We start from the raw sequence: 15,656 nt of genomic DNA, 5'->3' as shown, positions 1-15,656 counted from the left end.
CGCGGCGTGATTATCACTCCAAGTAAAGATGTGTAAAAAGCTTGTGAGTGTGAAGTCAAATGAAATCTTTCTTCATTGAAGCATCAATAAATTGGACCAGATTTCTTAATTTTGGGGGATTGGATGATAGTTTCAAGTGAAAATAATTGTATCCACTGAACTTTTCTATCTCCACCAGGGTCTAAAAATCACCCTCTGGCCCCTCTTGCTCTTCTGTGAGAAAGGGATGACTGATATAGACCAGATATATAATCATTATTCATCTATCATTTGTTTTGGAGTGAGGCTGAAAAAAAAGTTCTAACTTCTTAACAGGAACTGTGTGTTCTGGTCAGATTGGAGTAAAGGTGTTTTCATTCCTGAGGTGTTTTAGTTCATTCTAGGTGAACTTTGGTTCGTTTCCCCTATTGGTGCGGCTGGTTTGAGCACAAGGGTGCCGAGCAAACCAACTCTAAACCAGTTTGTTTATGGCAGCGTACGCTACAAACCTGAGCCAAACGCCTTAACGTAGCCAAGTTCATGTTGCGTTGTGCCGTACAGTATGGTAAATAAAGCAATAAAAAAGGTGGTACATGATTTTTGCAAAAGTCTCATGCAGCATTCAAGATGTCCTCTCAAACTCATTTGGTAAACTGAGCATTATTTTGCCTGAAAGTGATGCCAGGAATCTTACTAATGACATGACATGATTAAATTTCTCCCATACACACAGCATTTGTATTTGGTTCTCTTGTTCTGTTTGTCCTAATGTCCACTTTTAAGTCTGATTGAAGATCTATAACGTTGTTGGCATGGGAACCTTGTTGGAAAACAATTGAATCCTCAATTTTTGATAAAAAAAAAAACTCAGTAATTCTTGTACGAGAGATCTCAAACAAGAAAAATCTCAGATTTTGTGAAATCTAACAAGCCTCGTCTTAACACATAATCTAATATATTGGCTGTACAAGGTAGCAATGTGGCTGCGTTTACCCAAATCTGCCCCTTCCTGTAATTAGACAAGAATAAACCATCCCAGGGGAATCCTTTGCTTTTCTAACACATTTTGGCATGCATTTAATTCAATTTGGGGAAAAGAAAAGGAGAAGAAAAGAAAGGTGTTCTCGCTAGACCTATAAATCGTTTGCATTAACAGCTCAGAGGACTGACAGGCACTGACGTTTCAGTTCAGGATGCATCTCACCAGAGATCTCAGATTTTTCTTGTTTGTCCTATTTTATTTATTTATTTTTATTTTAATTTCCTCAAAAGGTTAAGAAAGGTGCAGTCCAACACAGAGCAGCTTGAGCAACTTTTCAGTAACCATGTTGGCAGACTTGCGGATCGACGCAGTAAACCACCATGTGCCAGGAGATTTAAACCTGTAGCTTTATGGAGCAGAAGAAGGCTTTAGCTACAAGTTGATCCCTCGTGGTTGTTGGATATTGTCTGCCTGGAGTCTGGCGTAATCAGATAGAGTTGCAGTTTTGAGTCCGTTTAAAACCAGATTAAACGGGATCGACACACAGCATGTGAGCACAGGTCCCTGCTATGTGGCCCAGTTGCATAGCTGTCATTTTAGACAGTTTGGCTTTGCTGCTAAGGAACCGTTGAGAAACCAGTTTGTAATCCCCTGTTCACTCTAAATTATAATTATCTATGATTGCTGGTGAGATGCATCCTGAACTGAAACGTCAGTGCCTGTCTGTCCTCTGAGCTGTTAATGCAAACGATTTATAGGTCTAGCGAGAACACCTTTCTTTTCTTCTCCTTTTTTTTTCCCCCAAAATTGAATTAAATGCATGCCAACATGTGTTAGAAAAGCAAAGGATTCCCCTGGGATGGTTTATTCTTGTCTAATTACAGGAAGGGGCAGATTTGGGTAAACGCAGCCACATTGCTACCTTGTACAGCCAATATATTAGATTATGTGTTAAGACGAGGCTTGTTAGTTAGATTAAAAGTAACTTTTGAAAATAAGACTGAAACTGGTCTTCATTAAGCCAACATTTTTGTTGACCTAAAGTTTTACGATATTTATTGGTGCTACTGTAACACATCCAATTGTGTGTAATGGTGATGAAGTTCCTATAGACTTTTTGATGACATTCTAACTTATCGAACATTTCTGTGAACGACTCCCGTCCACTATGGAGGAACAGAAACCGATACGTGGGAGTGACCAGATTGTGCAGTGATTGGATGAGATGCAACTTTCCTCCTAATTTATGGCCATATTGTCTCTGAAGCACAACACAATAGTTCAAACCTCTCATTACTCTAAATCTTTTCTTTCCCCCACTCCCCCCACACAGACACAACCCCTTCTCCCCTCAACTTCACAGAGCCAGTAGTCACAAGCTATATTCAACTTAGGGCCCTGTACCCCTCGCAACAGTGCTCGCATTCACGGTCAGTGATGTGAGACTGACACTCATTGTCCCCGAGAGGCATCTCCAGACGAGCATGCTTCTGCTATCTGGCAGCTCTCGCACAAACGTTTCTTTCCCAAGTCAAGAATAGCTCGTTGCCGCAGGATTGATCCCCTGGGTGTTTTGTTTTTTCCCCCCCCTTCAGTACTTGTTTTATTTTTCAAGCGTTGCTTATTATCCTTAAAAGGACACTGTTACATAGTGGCTCCGTAGTTGTGGCTGGAGTTGGTGAGGCGTGGTAGGATTTCGTTATTTACTCACGCCAGAGAAGATGGGGTATCGGGGTAATTCGCTGCCAAGTCAATGTTTGGGGGGGGGGGGTATTTCATCATCAGGAGTTTGCTTGAAAGGTAATGGCCTGCTCCATTACCTTTCTATGAGAGGCATGTCAGCAGTTGAGTATGATTTCACTTTGAAGGACGATGGTAGCGAGGGTCACAGAGGGCATTTGTTGAGCTGTGGACATGGACTCCGTGGCTCTAGTGTTTGGACTGGGGAGGCCCTCTGATGCTCCCCGTCATGGGATTAGTCTGTCAACAGCCAAACGGTGCATTGGTGCTTTCCGTGAGATCAGGAGACGATTGTTGTTTGTTTCAATATGTGCTTAAGGGCTAAACATGTTATTTGTTTTGTAAGCATAACCCGGTCTTAAAGGGACAGGTGTGTAATCAGGTGTTTTACTGCTTTGAAATCCACCAGGCAGAGTGGCGGTGATGACATTTGTGTCATTTGCTGAAGACTAGAAATGGCAAAACCAAACCATGTATTAGCTATAGCTGCATATAGCAGGGTTTTGACACCATTTCTAATTTAATTCTAAAGCGTGTCTATTGTTAGACCAGACTAGTAATAAATTCTTATCCAATCCTTTTGGGATCTCTCACTGTTTGTATATTTTTTGGTCCTTTCCCATGGAAAATGAGGCTTGACCAGGGCTTGTGTGTTTAGCTGCATTTCTTTCTTGAACTGAACTATTTACAGAGCTATTTCTGTCACAAACTGCACATATTTTGTTTATCTTTCTTATAGAAAGTACTCCCGGTCCAGTGTTTCTCCGTGTGTGTGTGTTTTCTGTCCCTCTCTCTTATTGTTCTCTCAGCTGCTAGGTCAAGTTTACTTGTATAGCACATTTCAGCTCCAAGGCAGTTCAAATGCTTTACATCATAAAAGCATAATAGAGTATCCAATTATGAAACGAGCAATTAACATAACACATTGTCAAAATGCCATCATCAAAATCATCGTGATCACCATGGTTACTGCTCTTGAGCTCTGATTTGCTGAAAGTAGGAAGTTGTTCCTTTCCACTGTAGCCACATACTTAATGAGGTTTTACCAACTGACAAAGAAACCCAAAATCAATCTGAATTTGACTGTATTATGATTCAGATCAAATTGGACTGCATGCAGTTAGATCTGAATTGTCTTAAACAATTGGATTATTTCTATATAATTGGATCTGAGTTGGACATTTGCTATGAAACAAGCCAAGCTGAATTATTCAAGCTTTTCAGACTTGTGCTGATCAAAGATATGTGCCTCATTTTCAATGTGAAAAGATAACAACAGAAGAGCTGCTGTTAAACAGGGTGTTTGGAATAGGTTAATAAGTTTTTTTTTTTTTTTTTTAGAAAACAATTGGAGTACATTTTAAGCTATTTTTAGCTTCTTCTGTTAGAGATTAGTGTGATTTCTAAATGACATTTCCAAACCGACCAGGAAAATTGCAGAAGACATGTGTCAAACTCTGATCCTGGAGAACCAGTGGCCTGTGACGGTTTAGATGCATCACTTATTCAACAAACCTCAATTGACTGGCTTGACTGCCGCCTCCGTGTGCAGTGAAGTTTTCTCCAAATTATAGCTACTCATGGCCTGTATGACCAAACAACAAAAAAAAAAAAAAACTTTTGTCTTTAAGCAAGCTTTTGCACCCTTTGTGCTTTGCATGACTTCACTTTAAAAGCTCCCTCTGGTTATGAAACGGCTGAGTAGCACTCGGGCATAGTATGTCCTGAAAATGACATACTGAAAATGACGGTTCTTGGAAAACCTTCTTGTCATGCCTCACTGAACCCAGCTTAAACTGATCTCCGTTGCGCATTCTTTCAAGAAATACCTTCAGCGCACTTTAAACTGGTAAAAGCTGGAGTGTACTACGACTGCTGGCCATATTTTTGTTTTGTAATTTGTTGCTGTTATTGGATAATTCGTGCTGACTTAGCTCTTACGTGTTTCTCTGTGATTCACTTTGACTCACAGCTGTCCTCGGTTAATCAGTGTGGGATTTAGCGGCTCTCTTTGTGCACACACACACACTCTGCCGTACAGGATTTTAATGATTAACACACACCTACTTAGTATGTTTCCAGCAGACTTGTGCAATGACATACTGTAACATACCATCAGCAAGTAACGGCCCAAATGTTTGCACAACTGTTGATCACCGATGTGAAATGTCACTTAACCTACATGACGTCTGGTTTACTTTTTGGTATGCTTTTCATTCGTGGGAAAATGAGCATGTTCTCTCCTTTTGGAGGTGGGTTTAATATTCTCTGCTGATGCAAATGCCTTGTGGGAAAGCGGTTCTGCTCTGGGTCCTCTGAGAAAGCCTCGATGCCATTTTAGCGAGCAATATTCTAAATCACCCCTCATGAAATACCAGCCTAAAATTAGCCTCTGCTCGGGTCTTTTCACAAACCCTTCCAGACTTTCTTAATGGCAGCGGCTAAGCTTTGTTTAACTTTAGGCAGTCTATCCCCACTGGGTCTGGGATCCACTGTAAAAGCTTCGCAGCCTCCCCAAAAAAAGTTCCTTTTATGGCTCTTTTACTGCTCCCCGACTTAAAGTCACTGTAAATTGTCCCGAGTGCAAGACCACACAAGCCTTTGTTGTTTGCTGAATATCGCGTTGGAGTCAGAGAGCCTCGGTGTGCTCACAGATCTGCTGAACTCTCTTCGTGTTAATTAAGCAGCCTTTCAGGATATGTTACATTAGCTTAATTGTCCTGGGTGATCCTCGTTTTAAGGACCAGATAATTTCCTTCTGGGATTAAACTTGATGGGTGTTGTGACATATGGTGGACCTATTTATCCCATCTGCCCGAAGAAACAAAGCATGACATGACCACACACACACGCTGCCCTGTGCGGGTAATAAATGCATGCCGTGTACAGGTGATAAAGCTGAACTTGTCTGGCAAGTTTGTAAGATGTTTTCATGTCATGGGAGAACCTTCTCAGTGCATCTACTTTTCTTTTTTTGTTCTGTTTTCCTTAGAGATTTATGATGATAGCTGCCTTTTTTTCTGCTGGAGCAGCTTTGTTGTAGGAGACTGTCAACGTCTGTGACTCTGTAAGGTCAAGCTTCAGGATTCCCACACTGCCTATGAGAAGTTGGGGACTGATGATGATATTTGTTGGAAAAGTCTTGTGCTTCTTGTCTGTTTACAGCTGATTTAGGGTGCAAGGAGGTCACTCTAGAAGCTGGTGTCTGTCCTAGTATGTCTGTGAAAATGATTAAATAGCAATATTGCAGTCGAATAGGCAGTGACATCCAGTTAATCAAGTGCTCAGAAGGGGCTTCCCCTTTAACCTTTTGGGTTAAAACAAACAGAAATGTCAAATCGATCCCACACATAGGCTTAGGGGTGCCCCTCCTCAACTTGTTCATGCCTTGGATTAAATGTCAATAGCATTAGAGGGATTTACTGCCTACCTTTTTATAATGTCCAAAATATTGATTAATGCAATCAGCAGAGATGAAAACTGAGCCAAGTTTGCGCTTGGAGGACTGAGAATCTCCTCCAGCATGTGAGCTAACTCAAATTAACTGATTGACACATTCGAGTATAAACTGTGCTGGCTACATTTGTCTCCTGCGATTATCCGTCATGAGATTTAAACACAAACTTAAAACAAAGATGTATAACATGACATAACTGCTTTGATTTAAACCAGAAAATAGCCAATACTCTTGCAGCTGTTTCAAGGTGCCCTACTCTTAGCTTCACTACTATTAGTTGTCATCTGTCTCGTGAGTTACTCATGTTGTTAAGGTGAATCATTTTTATCACCCTTATCTGTCTCTGTTGTTTTGACAGAAACTACACCCTAAGTGTTGGCGTTTTTTTCCTCTTCCTGAACATTGGGTCATGCTCACGTGTGACTTGCTCGGCCTCAAACTGACTAAAGCTTGAAAGGCCAGCGAAGATGTTATTAGACAGATAACCAGCTGTACTAATGACCTACAACGTTTGATAAATTTAGGAACTCTGTCTGTGACATCTTGTTTTTTTTTTTTCTTTCTTACATTTATTCCTGATGTGTTGCAGACAAACAAGGAAACGACTCATCTGTGGCATAAGTTGATTTAAAACACTTTGACTCAAAGTTCATTTCCCTTTATCTTGATCAGTGGACTATAAAACGCCTCTTTGTTGTTTTCCAACAGAGGGATTACACTGAAGCCAATCTTTCTTCAGGGCAAACTGCGGCTCAACATGGCTCTACATGTTTGTTTTCTCAGACAGGCCGAATACAAAGCGCCACAATAAATTAATCATATTTTTTTGGCTCGTTTGAGGTCTCAGTTTCCAGATACAACGAACACATAACCAGCAGATATTTTGATAATATTAGAGCTGCTTTGTAGTACAAGCCAATGTTTGATCTTATGGTAAAAAAAGGCAAGTCTCTCCTGTTTTCTGCACTCAGATTGCAATCGCATTGTGGTGTTGAATTTGCCAAATTACAAGACTTACAAGCAAGACGTAGCTGAACACTTCGAAGCATTATAAAGTCCTACTTCAAATACATCTTCCAAGGAAATGCCGACCTTGTCACTCAACAAACTGTATCTGATGACCTTGTTGATTGAAGGGGTGAAGCGGAGTCTTGTGCTCACACTGGCCCCATTATCCATCTTCATTAGGTTGAGAGTAGTTTGGCTTGTTTGTCCGATTTGTCCCTTTTGCTGCAAATTTTTCTTTGTGACGCACGGCACAAACTGTTTTCTTGAAGCTGTTTTTGTTGTTTCTTTGACAGCTGTATCAGCATTGTCTCAGGATTAGGATAATGGCTAAAGCTAAATGCTCCACTCACCTCCCTGCACAGTCTCTTGACAGGTGCAGGAAAAAGGCCACCCCCATCTTTAAGCTTCTGTCCAACAGACTCCCTACTCTCTGGCTGCTGGACACAACTTTTGGTTCAGCTATTGAGCCAAATGCCTGAACAGTTTGGCTGCCAACAAGAGGTTACACGGTGTGTGTGTGTGTGTGTGTGTGTGTGTGTGTGTATGGGAGGGTGTGGGGGGCATTCCAGCTATGCTTTTCTTGAAGCATAGCTGGAATGCCAGCTTTCAGAGCTGGGCGGTAGAGGTGGTGTCCTTGTGGTGGTTGTGGAGGGGGTGATGCATCCCTGTCTCATGATGATGATGAGGGAGAGGAAGAGAGAGAGAGAGAGAGAAAGATATCTGAGTCAAGTTTGAAGTCTGCGAGTTCAACCGTCATTGATCATATTTTCTCATTTGCATTGACTGAATAAAAGCTAACAAGCTTGACGAAGGCAGTTGCTTCCAGCGTGGCGACAAGAAAGCCCCCCCCCGTCTAGGTGGAAGGTGCTGTGTGTCTAGCCTAGGGGTCTCTCTCTCTCTTTGTGTATGCAGTCATGGGGAAAAATGGCTTCAAAGGTTTAAGATCCAGGAGAATGTTTCAGTGTGACCGGAGAGGTCTGCAAAGGCTAAGTTCCCTTGCCTTTTACCAGCTGCATGTAATCTGCTAATCCACAGAAGGGACTGTCGGTGGTCTGTCCACAGAAGGGGGGGTAAAGAGGGGTAAGGGGGTGCGCTGACCACAGGAGATAAGCTGAGAGAGAGGTGGGAGGGGATACCAAGCCGTATTCTGACCCTTCATCTGCAGTGACCCTACAAAGCATTAGAGGTTAAGTGGACTTTTTCTTTTGGTCAAGACCACCGTAAAGTGCTGCAAATACCTAAAATTCAGACTTAAACAATGGGGTCAGTTTTAGACATGGCTTGGTAAAGAATGTGGCTTTTCACCCCCAGGCTGCTGGAAATGAATCACTTTTGACAAAGGTCATTAGTACCAGAGTTGCATTTGGTTGTCACGCTAAGACAAAGGGCTGAAAAGTCTGAAGGGAGCCAATTTGTTGCGCCTTCGATGACTGTCCTTTAAGGGGAGTAAAGGATAAGGGTACTTGTCGGAGGAGTACGAGGAATGTCCAGCTGTAGTCAAATCAATTGGGACAAATGAAGCTTTTAAACAACGGCGGTCAATGCTTTCCTGTCCAGCGTCCCGTTTCTCCTCCTACGTGATTGGACCCGGTCCAGGTGGGGATCTGTTCGGGGAGGTCACAAGAAGATTCGAGTTTGAAGGATGTATTTCACGTCAGTCCTACAGTAATTCATTGGAAGAGTTGCAAGGGGAGGAATGCCGCCCAGTCTCTCCGAGTCGAGGCCCAAATGGAAAGCTCAAGATGACAAAGAACTGAGTCACTGATAGCAAGTATCCAAATGGAGATTAGTAACATGTGGTGTACATCACCCTAACTCAGCTGTTTTTATGTTTGAATCGTGATGCTTTTTTGCTCAACAGAAGTGCTGGAACATGTTACACTGCCCACCCAAGAACACCAAACAGTTAAATTATAAACTCAATGCATTTGAAGTACTTTTAACAATAAGAATCCCTTCCTTTTAAGACGGCTGTAACAATGTTAGTCATCGCTTTTTATTACCTTGACTTGTGAATAACTGAAATGTTTCTTGTCATGTCTTCTGGATGACATCAGTGCATTCAGGCTTCAGATAAAACTGTAAAAAAAAAAAAAAAAAGCCATTCCAACTATGAACTATGGACACTTTGGAAATAAACATCAGGCTCTGACAGTTGCCTGTACTTTGACCCCCTTCATGTTCGCACACTAATACTTTACATGGTTTATATTATTATTCTGCTGCTTTGTAATCTGTTTTTCTTTTGTTACACCTTTTTAGAGATGCAGTGATCAGATTTTTTTTCTTTTAGATAATTTCAGATCACTGGTTTTTGTGAAGACTTTACCTGGTGATACAATGTTCTCTTCAGGAAGGAACAATGTTACAAATTCATCCACGATGAGCATTCAGAATATTGTTTTTCCATAATTCTGGCATCCAGCAGTCACTAAATGTTCATTTTAAGTAACCAACCAACCGTTTGCATTGTTGATCAATTGCAGATAAATAAATTTAAGTCTAATTTATTTTAGACACCACCCACATAAAATCCCATTTTCCCTGTAGTTACATTAAAGTTTTAAATCTTCTTTTTTAATGTAGCCTTTATTGTTATATCTTGTAATAATGGGCGTTTGATATGTGATCCCTTTAAATTTCGGGGTAAGGATGACATGAAACGGGCTGTCATTATTTTTGGAAAGCCGGGCCGCTGAAGCATCTGCTCGGTGTTTTAGTACCGAGATGTCACCTCGATTGTGAGCGATCTGACAATGTTTTCATTATGGATTTGCCCCCCCGCCCCTTGCCCAGACACACGCACACACACACCACCCCACCTCGACCCTTTGCTCCCGCAACTCCTGCCCCAGCTCCCAAACAAGAGACTGGAATGCTGGGTTTCCATGACGCTAATGAAGTAAAAACCTGGCAATGCGCTGCTGGCAGGCTCCTGATCTGCGGCCTCCTTCTCATCAGGATCCGAGTCTGATCCCCATGTAGCCTTCATTCACCAGGGCTTCATTATGCCAAGGAATGTCTCTCCTTCTCTCCTAGCCGGCAGATGAAGCTGGGATGTGAGGGGTGGGTGCGCAGGGGTAAATTTGGGACAAATCCCAAGGGATAGCACAAGCCCAAAAAAACACACAAATTTCCAGTCTTCGCTCAAATTCCGATACTCCCACAAATGACTCCTTTCACACTTTCTTTTTTTTTTTTATCTTCTAGAGACTACTCCATTTAGAGCAAAAAAACCCAAAAAAACAAAAAAAAACAAACAAACTCCAAAGCTTCTTTTCTCAAGGAGCAGGAAAAGCTGTTGTGATTTATTGGTCCATAAATGTGGCATGCCCATGAGGCAGCAAGGCTCACTGTTGGCTCTAGGACAACAGACAGCCTTGGACACTGCAGAACCAAAGATTTCCCTGTGGAAACAAAAAACGGAACATCACCTTAGCAGTATGTTGCCTTGTGTGTTTAGGAGCGCTTAATATAAATTTCTTTCGTTTTCTTAATTTCCCCTCCTTGCGAAGAGTCACAGTACTTCCTCTAAAACAAATCCACCTTTTACGATTTCCATTTAACAGTTCCTCCCTGCTGGGAACGAGCCGTTCTCTCTTTGTGTTGCACCCAGAGTGGCTGTGAAAGTGTTAAATAATCAGTCTCTTTACATTATCCTGTGTCCTGCTGGGTTGGTGGATGCAACTATAATGTCTTGCTAATTAGCTCCCTTTTAGGATTTAAAAAAAAAAAAAAAAAAAACAGGCAACAGGCCACCACTGATGAGTGGAGCACTTGGAGATTGGCAAATGAAGACCCTCTGTGTCTTTTTGAGGAAGTTATGGTTTATGTTTGCATTTAATAAATCTGTTGCTTTCCGAACCTTGATGCTTTCAGGACTTTCAGTTTGCTGGACAAACGATTCAGCCTTTGGCTTTGTTGTAGAGATGCACTGAAAAACTGGACAATTTTTAGCTTTGTGTTCTCCAATGAACTGCTCAGAAACTAAAACAGTGTCAGAAAACTCAGTGTGTGTCCATATAAAGTCAAAACTTTCCAAAAATGTTGAATGTATCCACAAAAAAACGGGACTATAATGAATAGAACATTTTGGCACAAGTTAGAGGTGCTTGTGTAAACTTTGCCCTTTATCAAAGTCATTGCGGTTTTGACTTATGTTTCCCAAACTAAATTTTATACGCGTTTCCTGCTTCTATGGTAAAAGAGTCCAGTGAAAATGATGCATGTGCATTGATTATGTCAAAATAAGTAATCTCATGTTGATGCATAGTTATACGAAAAGCACACTGGCATGTTTCCTACCTCATGTGGCTCTAAGACAAAAGCACAAAAGGCTGTTATGATGAAAAACACACCAGGATCTCTGTACTGGTTGGGTCTGTACTTGGCAAATGATGAAGATAAATGAGCACGGTTGCTATGGTGAAAGATGGGCTTTTACAGGTCCTGTGGAGAGACGTTTGAAAGCATCATGGTGTACAGCTGGTTTGGACTAAGTTATGTTGGCAAGAAGTTGCTAACTTTTATGCTAATAGATGGAGCTAATGGTTGGTCTTTGAAGAATTTCTCCTATGTCCCTTTTATGTTTTTGCCTTAATTAGCTTAATTACTTTATTAAATATTTTTCATTCATGACAAAAACCATCTGAAAACTTGCTAAGCCCAGTAACGGGGCGCTGAGGCAGTCATCCAGCAGCCCGCTGTGTTTTTGAGTAAAAAATGTTTAAAGTTGACAGGAAATTTGAAAATATGACGAGGTAATTATGTTATTGGAAGACATTAACAACACCCATTCAACAACTATGAAACCTTTAAAAAAGGCAAACATAAAAAAAGTACATTTAAAATAATTTTGACTTGTGACTTTGTTTAATGAAGTTGTTGGCATGTAAAGCAGTAAAGACGGAGTTCCAGTGAATAAAAAAAAGACACATGACATCAGTCTCCCTATGTGTTCATAAACTAACCATACTATATTGCTATTGTGCTTCCAAACTTTTCACCAAAGAGACTCTTTAACCTGTCTTTGCTATCACTGTTGTTGGTGTATTAAAAAACCCCACAGGCGGTTAGGAATCCAGTCCAGATTTGTTTCATATCCATTCTATTTATTCCAATAATATCCAATCATCCAGGCCTAATACTAATAATACAGTAGAAGCGAAGATAGTTTATGGTGTGATGTCTATTGATAGAACGTTATCCATTTTGGAAAGCCCAGCTGTGATTGTACTGTGCCGTCTCTCCTCTCAAGCAACCATGAATGTTTACTACAGTTGGTGAGTTTCGGCCGTCACACGTTACCTGTCTGTTGGTTGGCGTGAACTTATCAGTCCCATCAGCAACCAGCATTGTCATGCGGCCCCAAAGAGCCCAGCAGCTTTTTGTTGTCTGGCAGCAGCGTTTGTCTCACTCTGTGGGAGGGGAGAAGAGGGCTCACGAATAAAAGGCAAAACCGGGAGATGGCTAAAGTCTTTCTGATCCCTCTTTCCATGATGGTTAATCCGGGGGCGATCGTCAGCACAAAATGTGGCTTTTTTTTTCTTTTTTTTTAACTGCCTGTAAACAGTCTGCATGCGTTTCCAGTGAGGTGTGACTAAGAGGCAACCAGTCGTTTAAACACCTGACGTAGATAATTACAGTGTGCGTTGTGTTTAAAGCATCAGATGACACAATGTGTCCGGCTGCCTGTGTGTTCAACATGTTTACAGTCTAGTTACTGCGGAGCTTCTGGGCCACAGTGACAATTATGTTAGCATTTGGTTGATAGATGAGGGAACGGATAGAGGCGTCGCTGCTTTTAACCGTTTTGTCGTCCTCACGTGAGCGAAGGCTTCACCAACCTGTAATTCTAGCAAGTCGTAAAACTTTGTCGTCTTCTGACTTCTCGCTCATTGACATGTTCCCTTTTTATGAGCCTTAAAGCATGCCAATAGCAGAGTTTTACAAGGTTACTTGATAACAAAGTGCATTTTGTCCTTTTGTGAATGTGTGTGTTGACTGACTCTGAGTGAAATGTGTACACCTGGATGCCTGACATGCCATTGTTTGTATAATTAACTGAGGATATAGCCTGTAATTATAGAAATACCACACATTTAGCAGTTAGCTTAGATGGTTTCGCTGCATAGATGATGCTTTGACTGGTATCTGAGGTTATCACCAATGTGACCACAGTTTACTGAATCCTACTGATTTTTCTGATAGGTTACAGTATACAACTTTGATTTTATTTCTGACCTTGACATTTAAATCACAGTGAGCAACATTATTTATAACCCTTGGTTATAAATATATGGTGGTGACCTCACTATGGTAAAAATGATTAGTAATACTGATATCTTGGGTGGGTCAAAGGTGTCCAAGTTGAGTTCTGTTCACCAGATTTTGTTTAGTAGCAGCTGATTAAATTTGGTTGAGTACAACAACAATATTTTAGGTTTTTATTGGTATAAAAGTTAGGGATGCACCGATCCACTTCATTCACTTCTGAAACAGTTATCTAAGATTTAGTATTGGCTGATACAGAAACACAGACATAAATGTACTTTGCACCAGCAAAGCATGCTGAAATACACCAATAGCGTCACGAAATCAGTCATTTAAAACAACACAACTTTAACTTGTTCTGTCAGTGCAAGTACAAGCGTAACAGCCAATGTAAAGTAAATAATAAAGAAACTGAAACTGACAAAAGCAATAGGTTGGCTGCCTTGGTCAAAACATGTATAAATAATCTGCAACAAACCTTGTTTCAAATGGTTCAGAAAGTGCAATTAGGAATTAAAATCTAACGTAAAATAAATAATAAAACATAACTTTAGTCAGAGCACAAAGCATAGAATTGGACTGAATAGATTTGCTCTCATGGATTGGGCACATTGTTACCGATACCTGATGTAGATCTGTTTTCAATATCTGTTCTGGTACGGATAACAATATCAGATCGGTGCGTTGCTAATAATGGTTTGACCGGGATGTAAAAACACCCTCAGTGGTAACAGCTGACTTCCTGAAGTAAAGCAGTCATAGGTAGAACTAATTGGGCCTTCCTTTCTGACTTCCAGAGCATCAGGATTCCCTCCATCAGGCGGTCCACGAGCGACTCGGCGAGCTGCTGCGAGTCCTAAAGGCCATCATCAAGAAGCACCAGAGCCTCAACTCTGTGGACATCCTGAGCAAAGCTGGAACGGTGATCGCCACAGTCAAAGGTATGCTGAGCTTTTGCCAGCTCTGCCTACAAAAAAAAAATAAAAAATGTGTAAACACACACAGCAGAGCTGTCAGGTTTCCTGTGAAACATGCCAGCCACTCCTCCACTCTTCCTCTGGTCTGTTTTCCGTCTCTGCCATATCTGATCCTCCCTTCTCTCATGACAGCCTACTCTGCTGAACATGCATTTTCTGTGTCCTGCAAGAAGAATAACAAAGCTTCTTAAAGTGTCCATAAACTGTTTTCAAAAACAATCAGCTCCTTACGGGAGGCTTTGAGATATGGTTTAGCTAATATGTTCTCTTTTCCGTATCCTTTGGATCTAGTCGGGTGTGTTTTACATTTGACTTGAATTTGACATAAAACATTTGATGCATTCAGGTGACAAAAAAAATAGATGATATGAGATTAAATTTCAGCAATATTTATGACAAACCAACTTATTTTGTATTCACAAATGGAGTAAAGGTTTAATAGAATACGGTCTAGTCCAGGTTTGATTAAACCCTGTGTCTACGCCGATAACTCCACGGTGCTCCTACTGCTAAAAACATTAAAATACTCAAACGGAAAAGATTTTCTAAGTTTTGAAGAATCCAGGTTTTACTATAAAACCATCCACTCAACGTTTAGTCAAAGTACTTTTTATTTTGAACACATAAAGAGTATAGTGCAGTCCTCAAAGGAAGCCCCAAATTAGATGCAAACATTAACAGTAACTAAATTTCAACCAAGTTTAATAAAAAAAAATCCAAAAAGTGGTAAATATCTCCTGTAGCTTCCTCAAAGAGAAACAGTTGTGGCCAGGTCAACTAACATTAGGCGACTATTATACTAAGAGACCAACTTGAGAACTACTTCCTTTTTCACTTCAAAATAAGAGTCTGAAACAGGTCTACAACAGAATATGGAGCTAATTGCTCTCACCTTTATGCCTGGGGCTCATGATGGCCTAAGCTAACTTCACCAACAACTCTAACTTCCCAAAACTGTGTTCACTAAGACAACATATATTATTACAAAAATCTAAAATTAATGTAACCTTTTGGGAATAGTTAGGAAAGTTTAAAAAGATTTTCCAAGATAAATGTGGAACTTCAGCCCAAAATAATGATTGATTTTCTTAGGCTTACTAAAGCACAATTGAAGGATCTGATTAAGACTATAACATTTTTGAGTGGGTGATGGGGTGAAGGTTATAAACATGTCATTTCCTGCTCTTTATCTTTGAATGCAGCCTAGTTTTGGGCAATAAAACCAAAACAGATAAGTCTT

General features: G+C 40.7%; 1 protein-coding gene across 1 annotated transcript in view; it reads left to right on the top strand.

The window, feature by feature from the left end:
- LOC103143340 (rho GTPase-activating protein 29-like) overlaps positions 1-15,656 on the top strand; it is a 35,061-nt gene that overhangs the window by 2,874 nt on the left and 16,531 nt on the right. The window contains exon 3 of the mRNA XM_007559824.2: positions 14,237-14,380. Coding sequence (XP_007559886.1) covers positions 14,237-14,380 — 144 coding nt within the window. The remainder of the gene's footprint in view (positions 1-14,236; positions 14,381-15,656) is intronic.

This window comes from Poecilia formosa, unplaced genomic scaffold (genome assembly GCF_000485575.1).
Source record: "Poecilia formosa unplaced genomic scaffold, Poecilia_formosa-5.1.2 Scaffold108, whole genome shotgun sequence".
NCBI classification, from domain to species: domain Eukaryota; kingdom Metazoa; phylum Chordata; class Actinopteri; order Cyprinodontiformes; family Poeciliidae; genus Poecilia; species Poecilia formosa.
The sequence above is the reverse complement of the archived record's forward strand: the minus strand, read 5'-3'. Positions and strand labels throughout refer to the sequence as shown.